We start from the raw sequence: 21,130 nt of genomic DNA, 5'->3' as shown, positions 1-21,130 counted from the left end.
TGCTACTAGTCAGAATAATATTGAGACTTTAAAAAAGGATGAAGGCCATCCAATGAATATGTACTTAGCTAAACATAAGGCCAAGGAGTTAGACAGAAGACAAGACCAAAGTGAAAACTAATTTTTTTACGTGTCTGGAAGGTGAGAAATAGACGTTTAAATTGGACGCAGGAAGCCACGAGGGGCCAAGCGAATGACAGCTAGAGGAAGGTTACGGCAGCTGTGTTTGTAAAGGGTTATGCTAACTCTGTTCTTCTGAGAATTTCAAAGGACTTCAAGAAAATAAGATACTGGCTCCCTATATTTTTAATTTTGGGGGCTACAGAGAAGTGTTCTTTGGCTGTGAAAATAATCTGTGAGACTTCTTTCAATAAGAGATTTGTATTTTCAGCCTATAGTTTAAAGGAAGGTTTGCAATTCAAGTACTCTAAAAATGAAACATCATGCTACAGAGCCACATGTAAGACATATGAAGAGTGCTGGATGCTTTTAGAGAGCTGATCTGATGGGAGTGGGAGGCAGCAGAGTGCTGGTGTTGCCACATGGGGTGGCCTTATTATACCTAATTTACAGCTGGTAAAATGGAGGCTTATAAAGGCTGAATTGACAGTTGTCAAACAACTGGTCAGTGGTAGAGTTGGGATCCCAATGATGTCTGACACCAGTGTCCATATTCTTAACCACGCCGAAGTTTTAGGCACAGAAGTCTTGAGCTTCACCCACTTCATACCTTTTCTGTCTTGTATCTCTACTCCACACCCCAAACACATCTCTTAATTTCTTTGAAGTGAGGAGCATTATCATGCAAAACATGATCACACTGCTCACAGATACAATTCACATAAAGGGAAGGAAGTGTTGGAGAATGAGACAGGGAAGAGGGGGTCACACTCTTTAAGACAAACAAGTCCAACCAGACACTGACCTGACACCATAGATTAGAATGCAGCATTTTTATTGTAAAAGTCCACATATTAAGCAATTCCCTTTGTGAAAAGGTTTTCAAATACATAGACCAGGAGCAGCTGATAATTAAGAATTAGATTATGTATAATATATATTCATGTTGCCAATACTATGCACACATTGGAAAGCTAGCTTTTTTGAGTGTCCCCATTAACGGAATACATTTCAAGTCGACAATAGTAACATGTTTCTCGTCATTGAAAATTTGCCAACAACTCTCCCAAAGAGTCAACATTTAATATGTTAACAATTCAAAACAAGAAAATAATTCTATTTACATGTGTTTGAGGTTATATACTAGAGCACTGATACAGTAAAGGTTTGTAAAATTGGCAGCTAAATGTATTTCAAGATTCATCCAGATGACTTGATCATGACTTTACATGGTTTTCTATTAACAATGCCACTTTCTCTTCTTTTCTACTCTTTTTAGATTATCTATAGCTATGATTGAATTCTGACTTAGAGCAATGATTGCCAAAAGGAAGAACTTGCAAAGGGTGCTGTTTTAGAAAAATAAGGATTCAGGATGAATACATGAACATGGAGCTCAACTCATTATGTTTGAAGTCTGGGACCACCACTTCATGTGAGTACAAGATCCTTGAATGAGGACACAGTCATAGGCTCAACCTCCATGTAAGTCTTTCATTTGTTCTTTCATTTTTTTAAATGTAAACTTCAGTACATTTTGGTTTTCACAGAGCGTAGATTACTCCATTCTGAACACCAGTCAGGTATGACTCCTGCTTATGTCTGTCATGTGTCCTCAGTGAAGGGGTGGATGGGTCAGAGCTGACTCCCCTCCAAACCTGGAACAATAATACACAGGTTCTAATTATGCCCTACTAGACTCATTTCTGTACATAAATGGAGGATGTCAATATTGTTCTAAAAGGAGTATGGACTTTGCCTAAAGTAAATGTTTGATAAGGAACAAAAATAGCCAAAATTCTTTGGATCCTTCTGTTTACTTCTACAAGATCAAAGAGCACTGCCTAATGCCTATGTGAGAAGATGAATCACTGGTTCCAGACCAGCTCAGAGAGATTCACCAGAAGCATATAAAGCCAGTTCACTTCCAACCACATTTATTGAGCGCCAGCTATGTGCCAAGCACTATACAAGGTGCTGAGGACCCAAAGAGGAAATGACAAGGATTCTGCCCACAAGGCATTCACAGTCACTAGAAGCAGATCTTGAAATGGAGAGTAAGTTCTGTTATGACCTATCATCCTAAAAGGAAGAAACAAAGTAGCAGCGAGCACACACATTTACTTTATTCTCTATGAAACTGGGCATATTTCGAGGTGGCAGATGTCAATCATCCAGTCTGTATTTTACTTAAGGTGTTTCAATATGTCGTACGAGGAAAACATAAGATGTTTGAATCTTCATGCATGAGGGAGAAGGTAGAGAAAATTCCTCCCTCCAATTCCAAACCCTAAACCCTTATAATTACATTCATGATTCTTTTACAGCCCAAAGACACAGAATAAAATACTTTATGATGTTAACTTCAATCCATTTGTTTTGGCTCTAGAGAGATGCATGCATTAAACTTGAAGCATTCTACGTTACTGAAATATTTACATCATTGTACATGTGATGTGGAGGAAATTTTCCTCATATCTTGGGCTGGAGATGAAATCGATTTCTAGTGTAGGCTCCTATATTTAAAGCAGGTTGTGATTTTTCTCAGATAAGGGAGATCTCCTATTGGGATCAAATTTACCACAACTTGACCCCAGATGAACAGAGGATACAGTTTGGGATCTTTTGCATCTAATTGTATTTTGAATTGAGTAAGGATACCACCACTGTAAATAGTCATGGCTTTCACTATTGCAATTCCTGTTGTGGAAAACAAAATCTTGTTTGGTTTCAATGTTCCTGCTCTAATTTCACTTGGCCTTGCAGGTTTGAGACACAGCGAACAGTATAGCTCAAATTACACTTATTTACCACAGGAGAGTTGGGTGCAAACCATATGACATGAATACAATTTACCAGGTTAGAACACAGAAACAAATTCAGAGTATTATAAACCACTCAGGGGATTATATAAGTGGACTTAGAAAGGACATTCTCTCTCCATGAGATTTAGTGAGTAAGACCCACATCAGTAACACCCATACCTCTTCACAGGTAAAGGTAGGAAACCCAGTAAACCAGATTGAACAAGCAGAAGGCAGTGGGGAAGAAGATCCGCGCATAGGAGTCCATCTTGGCGATACGGATGTGTATCCTCCCATGTCTCCAAGCTCCTGTTCGGCAGTCTTCGAAACAGCAGAAAAAACTGGCACAGTCCTTGCCGTCCAGACACTCATACCCATATTCTTCATCTCTCTCTTGAAGGTGTGTGGCATTATTCATTTGAATGGTTGCTGATCGTGGGCGGATATCAATGGTAGGGGCCTGAGATAAGGGTAGGGAAGGAGAGGGATCAGAGTTAGTTATACTTGCTAAATCCTAGACCATTTCTCCACAGTGTCAACCAATGTGAATGATGAATCTGAAAATGAGTACTCAGGGAATTGCTATGACATCATGATCTACAATGGTAAAATTGAACTTAGAAGGATAGCACATTTGCAGAGTTCAAATTTTGAGCTTAAGCAGTGCAGCTGAAAATAATACCACCAAGCTAATAGCTATAGCAAGAAGATTGAACACCAAAAGAACTCAAAGTTTAAAGATTTAAATCACACAGCTACATGGAATCTTATTCTAGTAAATATTAGATGTGAGGTTGGTTACATGAAGGCATTTAATGGTGTTGCACATGAGTAGAACAGAGAAATAAAAACGCGTCAATTTTGAAATCAAATTTTCTGTCATGCTCATCTATATAGGCAAATACTATAACCCCATTACACTGAGCAAATGTATTGAATGCTTTTAATAGAAAATGTCAAGATATATATAAATGTAGAAGTTTCCTGAGTTTATACCACAATGGTATGACTTACTTATGTTTTAATGGAATATATAAGTACTTTGTCTAACGTTCACCATTTAGAAGCTTCAGAATGTCAGCAATATTAACCTACATGTGAGTGAAAAATTCTTTTAAATGTTACTAGCTATCAAACTCTGTCTGGCATGAGAAGAAACTAGTACCAATTAACTAAATGTTAATCTAATCTTTTCTGCTGCACCAATTACAAAATTGCTAGAAAACTCAAACATTTATTTAATGTTAATTTGGATGAGTTAGTTTTAGGGTAATATAAATCCAAATCATATTGTCTGTGAATCAGCTATCAGAATCCAGCTGAGAATAGAAATCTCATTAAATATTGCATGGTAGAGCCAAAGGCCCCTGGATCACCCTAGAAGAGAGGGATGGGTGTTTTAACTTAAAGCATTTCAAAAAGACTGTATTATTTTTATAGAACTGACAGGTAGAGTTCAGGTCAGTGGAGATTATTGCATGTACTTATTGAAAAACAATCCTTTGTTGAATTAGGATTTACAGAGTCAAATTTTAGGGCATACATGGTATATATGGGACATGGTAGGTACAACCAGTGAAACTGGATTCCATTTTTATCTGAGAGGAGAGGGTAAGTCTTGGCTTTGACGTTTAAAGAGGCCCACTTTACTAATGACATCTCATAGAGCTTACAGATATTTTTAGCCTCACGTTAGGTCAAAACCTCTGAATTAATGTAGGGTTGCTGAATCAATTCTAGAAATCTATAGAACTTTCTCCATCTTAAATGTGTTACCTCTAGTGGAATGCTAAAATGTCTGCTCATAAAAAATAAATAAAACACCATGTAAGCATTAATAGTCAAATTCAGCAGTTGCATGCAGTGAATTTCCATTCCAAAAAACATTATACCTTGAAGGAAAACATCCGAAGAAGCTTTGGGTTTGTAGACAGAAAAGAGAATCACATTTTTTTAATGAAAAAAGGAAGAAAAAAAAAAAAGACAAAATAAGATAAATTAAAAATACATTTTGAAAGCATAGCAAGTGAAATGAACTGAAATTGTAAACAAAGAAGGACAGTTCTGAGCTTGGAATAAAGCATATGCCTAAAGTTGGACAATGAAATTTGGTGATTGATTGCTAGTGAAATCTCCAGTAAATTAATCCACAGTGATCTAACTGCAAAGGCCAGTATTGTTCACGTGTGAGGAAGCTTTCTATTGCCCGTTTTCCCTGATCAGAAATACTGATTTCATTTTCTAATTATCATCAAGGAGGCCTTACTAGGAGAGCCCTGACACAATGAACCCAAGGGCATATTAAATGGGAAACTGAAATTTCAGCTTCTCATTCACAGCTTGGGCTCTTGATAGTTCTGATAAATCATCTAATTGGCTTAAAAGGGGGAAATGCATGAAGTTCTCAGGTAATTTCATTTTTGCAGGTTCTTCAATTCCCTTTCTCCTCTGCCTTCTTTTCTTCTGCCATCTCATGACCCTGGCTTAAGGAATCCAAGTGTTTTGTATCTCTGCAACAAAATCCACTCCACAATAGAGAGGACCAGAGGGCTTTGTCCTCAGCCAGTCCTCACATCCCTGTTTGTACTGCCAGGTAATAATGCTGAGTGTCTGCAGAACCATCTTTGGGGGGAAAATGAAATAGCAAGTGAAGGAGGGGAAGAAAACAAAAAACAACACAACAAGGAAAATAAACTAAGGATAGAGAAAATGCAAAGGTAAAGAGAGGCAATACAGACAGAGAAAGAAAGGGCTGCATAAAGTATAGTGAATATTTGGGCAATTAAAGATAACAGTTTCTTTTGCATTAATCATCAAGAATAATGATGCTTCTTCACCTGTTATATAATGTCTTACATTCAAATAAACACGTGCAATTTGTAGAATTTCACCTGGGTTTCTGGAGATGCATCAGGATGCAGTCTAGCATTAGCTAGATTCTGTGGTTATAATTCAGCTCCCCAAAGCCTGTGGGTCAGAAAGCTGGCCACTATCATGACCCTCATAGCCCTTAGAGCAGAAGACCAGGAAAGGCTATAAATTCAGGAGTTCCTTTGCCCCCAGTATTGTAAGGAAATGGACTAATTTTCATGGGGCCTCCTATGAACCAAACACTGTGTTTAAGTGAGCAAACGGGTAGCTACATGCTCTTTTCAACATCCATAATAAAAGACAGTTGCTTTAGGCATTTATATTTATGCTTCATCAACTCTATTTAAAGTTAGGTGGCAAGGTGAAGCCATCCTACCTGTTTCCAAGTCACTGAACTCAATCCAGGTTGGTAACTGCGTAAATCATCAACATCAACCACCATCATCAACTATAATTGCAAAGTACTATGTAATGTTTTTTACATCCATTACCCCATTTATTCCTCACAGCAGCCTCATAAGATATGTCTTTTTTGTAATACTCATTTTATATATGAGAAAATAAAGGGAGGCTAAAAAAATACATTTTAACTATAAAACCAATAGAAGTCCTCTGGCAATGCACACACATACACACACACACACACACATTATTTGCAGCAGTGTGGTGATCCCTGAAACTTTAAGAACCTTGTGGCTTCCTATTAGAAATCACTGGATGAAAAATTTAAGTTAAAACATCAATAATTTAAAAATATTAGTTAAGAGGCAGAAAGATGAAAATCAATGAAACCTAAAATAACAAGCTACTAGAAGATGAATGCATTGTTCAGCCATGGTTATACTTCCAATGAAATAGAGAGAGCAAGAGTCTGCCTTAGTGAATCAGGTCTCTCCCAAGTAACTGATGACCTTAATGAATCCTTATGGCCTGGCCAAACACACACAGTCCCTTTTCATCTTGCAGCCCAAAGTGTGGATAGACTGCAGACAGGCTAAGCAAGACCAAACCAAAACAAAACCAGGTGATCTCTGTGCATACAAATGTCAAAGGTCCCAATAAGAAATGATACATACAGGGTTTTTCTTCTTTTTGTCTTTGTCCTTGCTTGGTTTCCGGTTGCTGACAAAATAATGCAGGGTGCCGTACTCCACCAAAGCAGAGAAGACAAAGATGAAGCAAACAGATACGAAGAGATCCATTGCCGTGACATAGGAGACCTTGGGGAGCGACTTCCGGGCAATGGTGCTGAGGGTAGTCATCGTCAAGACAGTGGTAATGCCTGCAGGAAGACACAACAAAACAGATCATGTGACCACACCAGCAAGGGGGATAACTGTCACTAATAAAACCAGACGTGTTTTGTGACTTCTGAGGAGCAACCTCAGTATTGGGAAAGGAGGTGTAACTCAGATTCAGTCACCCAGTTCACAGATGTGTATTGCCCGCCTGCTACATATCATCTACCGTATGTGCTGAGAAACGTGCTGAAAATGTGCTGAGAAATAAAATAGACACGGTCCCTGCCCACATGTTCCTCGTATTTCAGCGAAAGACACCACCATGGATCAAGTAAGCAAAGAAAAGTATAATTACAAATTATGGTATGTGCCATGCAGAAGAGCAGGGATGATCAGAACTTACTTAGATGGAAGGCCTCTTTGAGGAGGTGATATTTGAGGCGAAGCTTAAAAAATTAGAAGAAACCAACCTTTTGGCTATTAGCACTAAATAAATTAAAGGGAGGTTCTGAGGAAGGGAAACCTTACCTGTTTTTGAATTTTTAAACTACCTGGCTTCTGGGGATGGGTGGGGAAATCATGGTGATGCTGGGGAAATTGAAGTTCAATCATGCAGAGCATGCACAGGAGTTTGCATTTTATTCAGAGTGCAAGGAGAAGTCATTTAAAAGTATTAAATAGAGGAGGTGCGTTGTGTACGACTGACATGTTCTGATGGATAAATTCTTTAGAGGCTATTTGTGATGAAAATAGGTATCTCAGAAGTAATATCATAACTAATATTTACTGAAAACTTCCTCATGCCAGGCACTCTGATAAGCATTTTATGTGCATTCTCCCTTTGAATCTTTACAGCAGATATTTTCATTTTGATTTTATAGTTGAGGAAAAGGAGGCTAAAGGACCAGTGCCATGCGGTAAAGTAGCAGAAGGATTTAAACACAAAAATTAAATGTCTGATTTCAAAACACTTCTTTTCCCCCTTGTGCAACAGTGCCCAAGCAAACAAGTCCTCCCCCATAACTGTTTAATAACAAAGAACAAAATTAAGACAACCTATATGTATCTACAGGGGAAGGGTCAGGGGCTTACCTTCTGTAACAGCTATGTTAATTATAATAAAGGCAACACAGATTCAGTATCTGCATAGGTTATAGCTCCAGTTATAGGAACTTAAGTCACTTCAACAGTCTAAATTTCTGCATCTGTTAGTGATCGTGGAGTCATCCATCTCCCTGTCTAGTCTATATACTTTGTGACAACAGATAAGAAATATATCTTGATGTCCATTGTAATCCCATAGTGAGTATAGTGCTAGGACTCAATAAATATCAAATGAATAAATAAAACAATTGAAGAATAGTGTATATATGAAAGACTAGAGACTCAACCTACATTTGAAAGTAGGAATCCACATTGATGACTTGGGGGAGATAGATACTGTTCTGTGCAATTAAAACTAACACTTAAGAATCTCTTCCTTTGTCCAAGTACTATGTTAAGTACTTGTATAATTAATTATCCCACAAAATCCTCACAATGACGTAAGCACTGTTATCCTTGTTTTGTTTTGTTTTGTTGCAGGTGAAAAAACCTGAGTACAGAAGGAATAAACTAGTTAAGTGATAGAGATGACATCCAAGCCTAGCAAGTCTGACTTTAAACGCAATGCTCTGAACCACATTGCTGTATTTCCTCTCTATAAATAGGTCCATAATATGCAGGATGTTTTTGTTCTTAAGGCAGGTGGGTTAAAACTTTCAAGTGCACAGACGAGTTATATACATGCTTACTTTCAAACACTTTCCAATTTTGTTAAGGGTTTTCATGGTCTATTTTTGTTCTGGGAGCTATTGTAAATTCCTAATTTGGGATATGATGGAGATATGTGGGTCTTCCATGTTGTCATGACGGAAACGTAAGAATGGGCAAGTTTCTCAATTACAAACTGGGGATGGTACAAACTGGAGATGGTAGTGACTGGGGGAACTCCCTAAGGCTCTTGGGAAGACTCAATTAAATAAGGCACATAGAGTGACAATTCCTAGTAAAGTCTCAATAAATAGAAGGTGTTATTATCATTTATTTTAGAGAAGAAAGATCTGCTTCTCAAACTAAAAAAAAGCTTCACTTAGGTTGTCTATACGTTAATTCATGTAGAAGTTTTTGATTATACCTAATCACAGCTGATGTTTTTGTGGGGGAATTTCAAAACTAAATTGGCACTTTGGTCTTCACATTCAGGCCTCAAACCACATATGACCTATGAGAAGTGAAAATGTCAGTATTCACAGTAGATACCATGGATAAGTTCACTTAAGACAATATGGCCTGTCTCATATTATTAAGTTCACTTAAGACAATGTGGCCTGTCTCATATTATTAGGCTACATGGAAGTTCATCACAGCCATGTAAAAGAAGAATCTTAAAAAATGCTTCAAGATATTTTCAGGTCTGCCTGGAGCCACAGAGAAGAGAACAATGAAGAATAGACAAATGGTAGTTTTAAGTGATTTGCCAACCAACAACAAGATCGCCTGATGTGGTTTTTTCGTTTGTTTTTAATGTGTTTAAGCCTAGTTTTGCTAAGCAAAGAAATTAGAGTTCTCTTACCTGAGATACATGAAAAAGATCCATAGCTTCTTTCCATTCCTCCAGCTTTGGCATGAAGTAAGCTCTTCAGGCATGTTACCTTACCTCATAACTTGGGTGAAAAATACCAATTCGTATTGTCCTTGTTTCATCCATCATCCTTACATCATGGTTAAACCTCACCAGCTACCACTTGTGTACCAAACTATACTCAAGTGTTGTAAGTTCCAAAACCAATATTCCCCATTCTGTGGTGATCTGAGTTTAGAAAGCAGTCAGTCTCTGAGCCACATGGGTATATTTATCTCACTCATCAAATAACTTGGCTCTCTAACTGTTCAATGGCAATAAACTTGAAGTTCACAGGTGTTTAATGTCATCTGGTTCAACTCTTGATTGTAAACACTGGAAAAGGCAATTGGACTCAGTGAAATCTAGGTCAGTGTTCTTAAACCTGATCACACATTAGAATCACCTGGGAAATTTTGTTTTTCTTTTAATCCTGACACCCAGCCCATGCTGTCAACAAATTAAATAAGCGTCTCTTCAGGTTGGACTATGGCAGCTGTACTCTTGAAGGCCCCCTACTGAGTTAAATGTACAGTTAAATCTAAGAAGCACTGATCTAAAGAAGTGAGACAGCAAAGCTAAAACAGAGAAACCAGCTCAGCTCAGCACCCTACCTTTTCCCACGACTGGCCTTCAACAAGGTCTCACCCAGAGCAAATCTAGGTGTCCATCAGCCAAGGTACAGATCTACTATCTACTGGCTGTGTGACCTTGTAAATGTCATTTAACCTTACAGCACCTCTGCTTCCTTAGCTCTAAAAGGGTGATAATAACCTTTATTATCATTACAACTTCTATGTGAGGCTGTTGTGAAGAGTAGAAAAAGCATGGGGACCATGTTGAAGACGCCTGACTTATAGTAAATGATCAACAAATAAGAGGAGCACCTACCTGCTATTTGCTTGGGGACCCGTCCCTTGTTCCTCAGCCCACTCACCTTGATCCCTTCTCCCACCATGGTCTTGTGCCAGTGAGCACTCATTGAATAAGTCGTGGAAATGAGCTACTAGAGTGGTCTTAAGAGGGATTTTGACTAGCAGGAACTAGACTTCAAGAGAATAGATCGATCTAAAATCCTTCCCTTAAAATATTTTTGGAATGGGTAGATTGGAATGCATCAGTGCATTTTTTCCATCCATTCATAAGTGCATACATTCCTTGAATAATCACTGAGGTACCAGCCATGTGCCAGGCACTATACTGGGAGTGAAAAAGACATTTACATTCTGATGTAACAGACATATAAGCATGTAATGCAGTACACTACTCACAATCACAGGTAATAGTCCTTAAGTATTAGACTCAGCACATTTTGGGTTTGTCTTAGCATGTAGCATTAGACAGGACATTATAATTGTTAAGTACAGCCTGTAACATAAAGTACCTCATATAACAGAAAAACTCAAAATAACTTTATTTTGAAACAGATGGGAGACTAAATTAGGTTTGGAGGAGAACAAAAATGCAAATGATGTCTTTTTTTCCCAGTAATCATTTCTGCCCTCAGTTTTAATAACGTGGTACAGATCACTTTGTCAGAAAAGACTATAAATGCTAACATTTCTGAGGCCCTACTATGCCTTGTGAACTTTGCATGGAACACCTAATTTCACCTAATAAAACCCCACAGTTAGGTACAGGAAATGATACATGTTTCACATGTGAGTAAAATGTGATTTGTAGAGACTAAAGGGTATATCCAAGGCCATACCATATGTGTGGGTTGAAATCCAGATTCTCTGGACTTCAAAATCCAAGCTCTTCACTATTACATGATACTGCCTCTCTAGTCAGAGTGAGCAAGAAATATGGTTCTAGTTTTCATACAGATGATAAAAGAGGACAGTGGTTTTATAATTCATTTTTCAGTAATTTAAGTCTTTAGGAAATTTTATGTAGTATGAGAATTTTATTCATGGGCCTAGACTCCAATGTCCCTGTGAGTCTGTGGCTTTGTCGTAATCTACGTGAGTCCTCTTTCCTTGTGTGAGGAAAAAGATGTGAAACTCCAAGACAGATATCACCATATACAAGAGATCGAGCAAACTGCAAATAATATTAAAAGTGGAGAGAGGGGTCCCAGAATTTCACAGGTAATTATGTTTTCCCCCAAATAATCTTTTCAATGGTTCTTCTATAAGGAGCCAATTACTGTGTATGTATGTCTTCAAATGTCACAATAATTATGCATGTTGAAATTAATCAATAGCCAGTGGTGTGCTAGTAAATGTGTAACAATTGATTCCCTAGAGAAAAGGTGCCCCTGATTTTTAGTGTTTGCCTATTTCCATGTTGTTAATATCTTCACCATGGTTGATTTCACTACCAATGTGGCATCACTGAACACAACTTGGGGAAAAGATAAACACAATCAGCTCTCATGAGCTGGTGTGAGCAGCTCTAGTGTACTACTGCCCAGAGATCAAAACAAAAAAATCTACTGAAAAGAAAAGGTTTCTTTTTTCCCCCCCAAGTTAATTTAAATTACTTAAAAACTTACTGAAGAAAGCCTATGGAGGTAATTTAGCAAAACAAAACTAGGAAACTTTATACACTGCTTCTTTTTTTTAATATGCTAGTTTTCTTTAAAATGAAACAAATGGCATTTCTATGTAATTGATGACTGAATTAAAAGCAAGTCAGTTTTTAAAGGGGAATAAAGATTAGTCATATTTGGTACTTACCTTGGGACAGTACAACACAAAGAACTGTGTCTCACCTAAAGAAGTTCTGGCTGGAACAGCATCCTTATTGATCCAGAAAGACACCCAGGATAGGACAACGATGAGTGTGCAGGGGATGTAGGTCTGGATGGTGAAGTATCCCATTCTTCTGCTCAGGTCAAAATAGACAGTCATGACCACGTAATCCCCTGGAACAGAACAAAGATAGACCATGAAAACCCTTAACAAAATTGTAAAGTGTTTGAAAGTAAGCATGTATATAACTCGTATGTGCACTTGAAAGTTTTAACCCACCTGCCTTAAGAACAGAAACAACAAAAAGCAAACCCCAACCTGTACTGAATTCTGATCCTTTTAGAAGCAATGTGATTACTGACGGAAGGAAACATTTTTGAGCACATTGCTCATATTTTCTTCTTTCGTGTGATTTTTGACATTGCCTTCTCTGCCTACTTAATACACACAATGTGAAATTTTTTGTTTGGTGGAGAGGGAAAGAAACAGTGTTTCTGCTCTGTGCCTTTCTCGCCTGCCTGCGGTGAATCCTAAGGTTTGTAACAATTTCCTCTTGCTCTCAGGACCTTTCTCCATACAAACCAGAGAGAAATATCCTGGTACTTGGTACTAATAAATGACTGTTTTACTCAGTTTATAACCACATTTCTGTGCTGAGTCATTTTCTCATATGTCCGTTGAATCCTGTGATTTTCCTTCATAGCAGTTAACTTCAGTTTGTAATTTCTTATTCATTCGTGTGGTTATTTTTGTAATATCTGTCCCACCTATTAGACTTTATCTTCATGAGTCCACAGACTGTGCCTCCTCTAGCCCATGATTGCCCTATCAGTACTTAGCATCCTGCTTGATTCCAAATAGGCATTCAGTAACATTTGTTGAGTAAATGATTAAATGAATGAATATATTTAAATATAGAGAAAGAAACAAAAATCAAGAACTTGTATTCTGGAACATTTGGGTTACAAAGGAGTTTATGTAAATAATACAGAGAGTAATCAAGGAATCCAAGAAGGACCGTATAGCTGTGCATGAGAACAATGTAATGTGACATAATCCCAAGTCTCTGATTTGTTAAAATCATGATGCATGCATTGTTTTTAAAATTCCATGTCTTTCATTTTGTATGATTCCAAGTGAAATTTTACAAAATTTTAATTTTTGAAGTTAGAAAATATACTGTAGAGACATATCCCAGTTACTATATATTTATGCTTCTTTATAGTACTGTTTGAGAACATCAGTTTCAAAGACTATATACACTCTCCCAATGTGAGGCAAAACATGAGACCACTTTTCAAATGCTGCTTCTTTTTTCTTTACTAAATTGTGATTTGTCCTAAAATGCATGGACAATGAAATCCAAATCATGTGTTTTAGTTGAATTACTTGGCTTCATGTCTGTGTTTCTCTACTTACTTAGATGATTTAGATCTGATTCGAAAATAAGGCGCTTTAGAAGCTTCACGGGGAGAAGACTGACTTAGCTGGGTGGATTTTTACTACCTAGTCCACTTCTTCCTTCCCCCTCTCAAGCTTCACTCCACACCCTTCTAAGCTGCTGAGACAGAAAACCCTTCACTGGGTACTCTTCAAGGGAGTAAAGACTCCTCTAACCCTGCAGTGTTTCCTAAGTGGGGTTATGAATACATCCTAATACTGCCCTTCGGTGGACTGATGGCCTGTCACTTGTCTAATTCAGTATCCTGGTTAAGGCAACATTAGTGACCCAGACACTAATTAGGGAATTAGGCTCCCATGGGAATATTGGTTCCCTGTCCAAGAGCAGTGATTAGCCATTATTTAGCAATTATCCCTGAAAAGTTAAAGGTAGGAATTTTCTTATTGAGCATAACTAGATTTTGGTTAGTTCCCTGAGATGATGCTTCTCTGTGTTGATTTATTTGGACTTAAGCTATTTAAAGTCATAGCATTTCATAAATTTGTTTGGTCTTTGTTTTTGTTCTAATTTAGAGTATAACAGACGCAGGCGATGATTGAGGAATAAAGACATTTAACTTGAGATGATCCCTATTAATATCTATCTTTTTCTTTCCTGTTTCTTTGATCACAATACCAGAGGCGAATTCAAGTTTCTTATTCTACATAGGAAACACAAAGAAAGAGATGTTTTCTTTTTAAATACTAATATTCAGGGGCACTTTTTCTCCCTATTTTCCAAGCCCTTGAGAATACTCTGCGTATTTTAAACATGTTTTTAAATGAAACTTTATGAATTATAGTATTTTAGATAAATCTAGACAATTTTAGTAACTCCTTTTTTACTCCTTATCATGTAAGTGAATGAGAATCTACACTTTGGCATTAATGATCTGACTCTTTTTAAAGGTGAACTTTAATTTTGCCTCAAGTGAACAGATAATTATCTCAATTTAATTCTCCACTTCCCTTCAGGTCAGAATCTAAACTTCTACAGCCTATTTATCTATCAATTTCTATTTTAAGGTAATAGCTTCTGAGCATCTTTCATCTTTGCCAGCAAATCCAAAGCTTTTCTGTCACTAGATTATGGATTCAAACTTGGGAACAGGCCATTTAAAAGCAAGGCAGCTTCACAGTGACAGCCTGATGCCTGTCATATCTACGGCTCTATCACTTTTTGTATTCTTAAAAACTCTCTGGCTGAGAACCCTATAAAATCAAATCTCTTGAAAGTGCCACATCAGTGATTTCCCCAAGCCCAAAAGGATTAAAGTCAAAGGTGGTTATTTCAGCCACTTCAAATTTATTCTATTGATTTATTCTAACATATATTTAAAGTCATAGCATTTTATAAATTAGTTTGGTTCCCTGTTTTTGTCCTAATTTAGAACACACAGAGGCTATGACTGAGTAGAGAAGACATATAAGTTGAATAACACCCATTAATGTTCAGTTTTTATTTTTTGTAAGATTCTTATGTCTAGTTTTAGGAAGACAGCAACATTAGTGAATAATGAACTTCAGTTATTATTTTTTTAGTTGTGATGTTAACCATTTGAAAGCTTTAAAATTCAGATTTGTTGGAGTGTTTAGGCTCTTATTTCATACATGAAGCTATCTCCTCTTAAAAACTTAAAGAGTCCATGATAGAGACATCTTCCCCTCCAGTGAATGCCTGAAATAATAACTATTTTCTGTTTACCAGGAAGGAGGACCTACTATGTGCAGACACTGGGCTGTATGGTTTGCAAATATTATCTTTAAACCTCCTAAACGTTTTGTCAGGATGCTGAAAAAACTAAAACTACTTTGTTCCTCTTCCAAGTTTCTTACTCTACTTAAATATAGTTGAATAGAGTATATATTCCCCACCAGGTTAAGTTGAAGGCATAATTAGTGTTAATATTCTCTTCCTTACATTCCTTTCTCTAGTTTCTTTTTTATTTGTCAACAAATATTTTAATCGTTTTTATACAAAGAGCACTATATAAGGTAATGTGGAGATACAGACCGATGGAATCTCACAGACTGATTCTAAATTAAATGGATTAAATGAGAACAAGATTATTTTGTCTCTTACTACAACTCAGAGAGACAGAGAGAGAGATGTATTGAGACAATGCAATAGATCTTCCTTTATCACTCCTCATTGAATCTGAGGCATAATTCCACAGGGCTGGTTTTGACCACAGGCAGGCAGGAGAGTTTGTTGGCTACAACTTCATTTACGAAAAGTGTTTTCTGAAATTAGATCTGTACCTCACCTAACACACAACAATAAATTTAAGATCTACTGAAGATTCAGATTTAAGCATGAATATAAATACTACTTAAGGAAAAACTATACTAGAACATCTTCACAACCTTAATGTGGAAAAGGCTTTGTCAAGTACACCATAAAACAAACATAAAGGAGAAAAAAAATTACAGGTTTACCATGTAAAACTTAGAACTTCTGTATTATAGGTATTTTTCCTTTAAATCATTTTAGAAGGCAAAATACCACATTTGAATAAAATATTTCCCAAATAAATAAGAAATTAAAGGCTAATATCACTTATACATAAGTAATGCTCTTAATTATTGAGAAAGAGACCCACATTTTTAACTAGGCTGAAAAAAATGAATGGACAATTCGTAGATACTAAATACAAGAAAAGATTCTCAACTTCAGTAGTGATCAGTGAAATGCAAAGTAAAATCATAGTATTTCATTCTTAGCCTATCATATCAGGGAAAAAAATAAACTGGTAATTTCTAGTACTGACAAAACATGGACAGAGAACAGAGCTACACACTCTTGGTAGGGGTGTACACTGACGTAAGCTGGAAGGTAACCTGGAAGCACATAATATATTTTACTTCTAGATATTTGGAATAAACACTGCAAAAAAAAGTTTATTAAATATTGCCTTTCAATTGGCACCAAGTTGTTTTCAAGATTTGCTCCGTGCCCAAAAGTATGAGCAGAATACCCAGTCCTTGGGCAGAATCCCAATCCCTGACCTTATGCACCTAGAGCATTGTGGGAGAGGAAAGGCTTTCAAATTCAATCAGCTGCTAACGTCTATGCACGTCACTACTCCCAAGTGTTTCTGCATCTGTCACTCGCCAACCATTCCCAGTCATGGCTTAGGCTCTCAGCTCTTCTGGAATTACATTCAACGTTTTTCTGGCAACTAGGTCCTTGGAGGTCAAGAGAGGGCAAAATAGCTAAACTGTAATCCTTGCCATGAGGGAGTCCTCAGGCTTAGAAAGACATATGAATATAGTGTCACTACTCCAAGGCACAAGGACTCTAATAAAACAGATGCTAATTTATCTTACATACCTTGATTAGATGAAGTTTCTGGCAAGCACATTTTTGAAAGTTCTGCTTAAATGTTAATCTTCCCAAACCTTTAGAGATCCATGCTTCTCTTCACAGAAAGTCCAAACTCCTTAGTGTGGCATGCAAGGCTGTCTGTAATTTGAGTTTAATCTAGGTTTCTCTCCCTCTCATTATTCCCTTCATGTTCTCTAAGCCCTAGACAAAGTAAATATTTTCATTTCATGCTTCTATGATTTTCCTGTCTTTATTCTTCCTGGCATCATATCTCTCCCAGATTCCCAACTTATCTCTTCAATCCTTTTCCTCATTCCAACCTTCCAGGTGCCCCCAACACCAGCACACCCTGCACACATATACCCCGTACTGTGACTAGACCTGTGCTAAGTGGTAGCCATCTTAAGTAAAATTGAAAACTAAAAAAAATTTTAAATTCTATTTCCTCAGTTGATCAAGCCACACTTCAAGTGCTTAACAGCTATTTATATATTTATATATAAAATTATAAAAGTTACTAAATTATAGAAAGCTCAATTGGACAGTGCTGGTCTAAGCTAATCCTTCTAGAATGCATTTATGCTCATGCCATTCCCTTCAAGTTTTTCAGAATAAAATCCATTCTACTCAACACGTGATTCTAGTCCATTTTGCCCTGGTCCACAATGAACCATCCCAGCTGTGTCTCACACCATTTATAATCTCTCCACTTTATGCCCACCCAACCTGATTTACCTTCTGCTCTCCCGAGGGGTCCTGTTCATTCTTTTGTCCTCATTTGCCTATGTTGCCTCCAATTTCTGAAATACTTTCCACACCTCCAATCATGTCATATACATATACCTCCAAACCCTTCCACTATTGTCCACTGATATCAGGACACATTAAAAGTCTTTAACTTGTCCTGTAAGATTTCGTGTCGTCTTTTCCCTGACTATTCTCCAGCTTCATCTTAAATAGTATTTCTTTACACTCCAGCTGGGGTTCTTGGAGTTCCTTAAATGCTCTCTGCTACCTCTCACGTTAGGGTCTTTTCACATGCTGATTCCCTCAGCTCAAAGTCTAATATCCCCATCTCTACTTAACTCCATTCTTTCTTCAGATGCCGATTAATGTATCCCATCATCAGAGAAGCCATTATTCGATCAGATGTTCTCAGTAAGATCTCATAGCACCACATGACTCTCATAGAGCTGATCTTAATTGGAAGTATATGATTGGTATGAATATTGAATTACATTTTAGACTATAATTAACCCATGGGCTCCATGACAGAAGTAGCTATAGCTATTTAGCTCACTATTTCATTCTCAGCATCTAGTACAGTGCCTGGTACACAGAAGGAATTCAACAATTATTTGTTAAATGAATAAATACTGTAGCTCAGATGGCCATGAAAAAAAATTCCGGATGAACTATACACCCAAAGCATTTAAGACCAAGGCAGAGGTCAACATGGGCTTTTAAAATATTAAACGTTACTTTAGAAATTATTGCCTCTGGAAATATTTTTTACTGGATACCTTGCTGAACTTAATCCCCAAAGATGTGGATATAAGGACACAGTGAGCTGTTAGTAGTCTTAGCTGCTTGCCAAGAAGAAAAAAAAGAAGAAAAATCAGCTGCATCAGAGTGGCTACACCATTCTGGCTTATTAAAGAATCGATTGGTGATTTGAGCATCTCAGCTAGATGCAATTAGGGAAGGAAGAGGACAAAGGGCTGAAAAAGCCATCACAGTCTTCCACATTAAGTCTAATACGTGTGCTTTCATTTCAAAACTTCACCATTATTATTTCATCTGTTGTTTGTTCAAGCTCATATGGTAATGAAAAAAGAACAAAATAGCAATTGGGGAGAATACAATGAAAAATAAAAAGTGTAATTTATAATTATTTTCCAGGCTAAATCTATCTTTTCAAGACTCCCTGAGACTGTCTGCACTGAGGAAAGGGAGCACAGATTGTCTTGAAGAACAGGAGCTGCTTCAAGTTAGAAGCCAAGGTGGAGTCCAGAATTCCTGCAAGGGTGACTTGTTGGGGTTTAGCTGTTAGAAAATGGGGAGTGAGGGAAGCAGGCAAGGGCAGCAGAAAAAAGCTAAGCATGGATTTGCTTCAGCCTGAGGAGGAGAGCTTCCAGGAGGTTCTGGAACAAACTGCACCACAGAGTTAGTCCCACCCTGAGGCCAGAGCAGCAGTCATTTGTACTCCACAGGCTAAGGTGGGGTGGTCTCAATCTCCTAGTTCATATGGCTCTAGGCTGGTCAAAGGCAGTTCTCCAGAGAAGCGGACAGTCATGAGCTGCTAGCAGCCAACCCTTGCAGCACCCGAGCAATGGGCGCACCAGCTCAGAAAAGGTAATGGGAAGGAGGGGATATCAAAAGTGTCCACTGCAAGGACTGTGGTGTCAGGCTGGGTTCTAAAGGTCTAGTCCTGTCACTCACTGGTTGTATGATTTTAGGCAAGTGCCTTAACTCTCTTCCTTATCTGTAAAGTAGGGATGATAAGAGAATATACCTCATAGGGTTATCATGACCATAAAAAGAGTTAAGATATATAACGTGCCTGGTAAATTCCTGGCACACAGTAAAAGGCCTATTAATGTCCGTTATGATTACAAAGTAGTGTAATCTGTGGAATATAATTAACACCATTCTGGCACATACAAGCATAGAAGTGCTACTAAACATTCAAAAGAGAACGTTAGAAAGGGTCAGCGTTTATACAATCAAGTCTATCCTCTTCAAGTTTCAACAATTGAGACCCATTGAAAGAGACAGGTGTTTTATCCAAGGACACAGAGTGGCAGACCCAAGACTCCCGCCTCCCAAACCAGTACTCTTTTTGTAGTAAACAGCCTGCCCATTTTGAGCCAGTGGTAAGGATCATGGAGAAACAGCAAAAAAACAGAGAGTTGAGCAATTACTGAATGGGGTTAATATAGAAAACTGGTATGGATGACTGGGGGCCCCAATCATAACAAGAAAAATTCCTCTCATTTGTTCTTAAACCTTATATAATAGACCTGTTACTTTTAGGAGGATTGAAATTCATTTGTCTAGAATGCCAGCCTAACAACCATTCTAGAATTTTCCTCTTGGAGAACAGCTCTAGATGAAAGGAAATTCAATATTGGCAAAGCCTCCAGATAGTGGTTTTCTCTAGGTTCAAACAGGACCTAGGTATTTGCTAAGATCTCAGTTCTCTGCACTCTTTTCTAGAACACTTTTTTTTTTTTTTTTTTTTTTGCGGTACACGGGCCTCTCACTGCTGTGGCCTCTCCCACTGCAGAGCACAGGCTCCAGACGCGCATGCCCAGCGGCCACGGCTCATGGATCCAGCCGCTCCGCGGCATGTGGGATCCTCCTGGACCGGGGCACGAACCCGTGTCCCCTACATCGGCAGGAGGACTCTCAACCACTGCGCCACCAGGGAAACCCTAGAACGCTCTCTGTATTAGTGTAATAGCTTCTATTCCTTACCCTCTGAAAAAGCCACCACTGATTCTTAGCTCAAGGAGGCTTTTGTAATTTTGAGCCCATCATCAAATTCCCACACTGTAGCAAATGAATCCACCTTGGGATTTATATAAATAAAACAACTCTGGCTTAGAAATCTAAAGGTGAAGATACAAATGAATGCATTTGTTACTTTTATCCATTCAAAAGAAACGCAACGTCCCAGTGTATTTAAACTTAACTCTTACAAACATCTGACTAGATACTAAAACGTGTTTTACATAAGGGCAGAGTAGTTCACTGTAGTGGAAAATATACAGGATCCAGTCTGAGAATTCAAGTATTAGTGATGTCATTAACAAGGTGCAGGGATTTGGGTAAATTGTTCAAATTCTCCCAGTAAAATACGGATAATCACACCTATCACTAGGGCTGTGGTGAAAAACCATATTTTCTAATGGTAGGGAACGTGTTTTGTCACCTTTCAGAGACAGTGTATAGATGAGTGG

General features: G+C 37.8%; 1 protein-coding gene across 2 annotated transcripts in view; it reads right to left on the bottom strand.

Moving 5' to 3' along the window:
- Positions 1 to 938: 938 nt before the first annotated feature.
- Positions 939 to 21,130, bottom strand: part of GABRG2 (gamma-aminobutyric acid type A receptor subunit gamma2) — a 121,405-nt gene continuing 101,213 nt past the window's right edge. The window contains exons 7-10 of one of the 2 annotated variants that reach the window (XM_030841216.2): positions 12,418 to 12,570; positions 6,872 to 7,077; positions 4,817 to 4,840; positions 939 to 3,384 (exon numbers count right to left, since the gene is read on the bottom strand). In XM_030841216.2, the coding sequence (XP_030697076.1) occupies positions 3,109 to 3,384; positions 4,817 to 4,840; positions 6,872 to 7,077; positions 12,418 to 12,570 (659 nt within the window). In that variant the 3' untranslated portion in view covers positions 939 to 3,108. The remainder of the gene's footprint in view (positions 3,385 to 4,816; positions 4,841 to 6,871; positions 7,078 to 12,417; positions 12,571 to 21,130) is intronic. The other variant, XM_030841217.2, reaches the window with a different exon arrangement.

This window comes from Globicephala melas, chromosome 3 (assembly GCF_963455315.2).
Source record: "Globicephala melas chromosome 3, mGloMel1.2, whole genome shotgun sequence".
Taxonomy (NCBI): Eukaryota; Metazoa; Chordata; class Mammalia; order Artiodactyla; family Delphinidae; genus Globicephala; species Globicephala melas.
The sequence above is the reverse complement of the archived record's forward strand: the minus strand, read 5'-3'. Positions and strand labels throughout refer to the sequence as shown.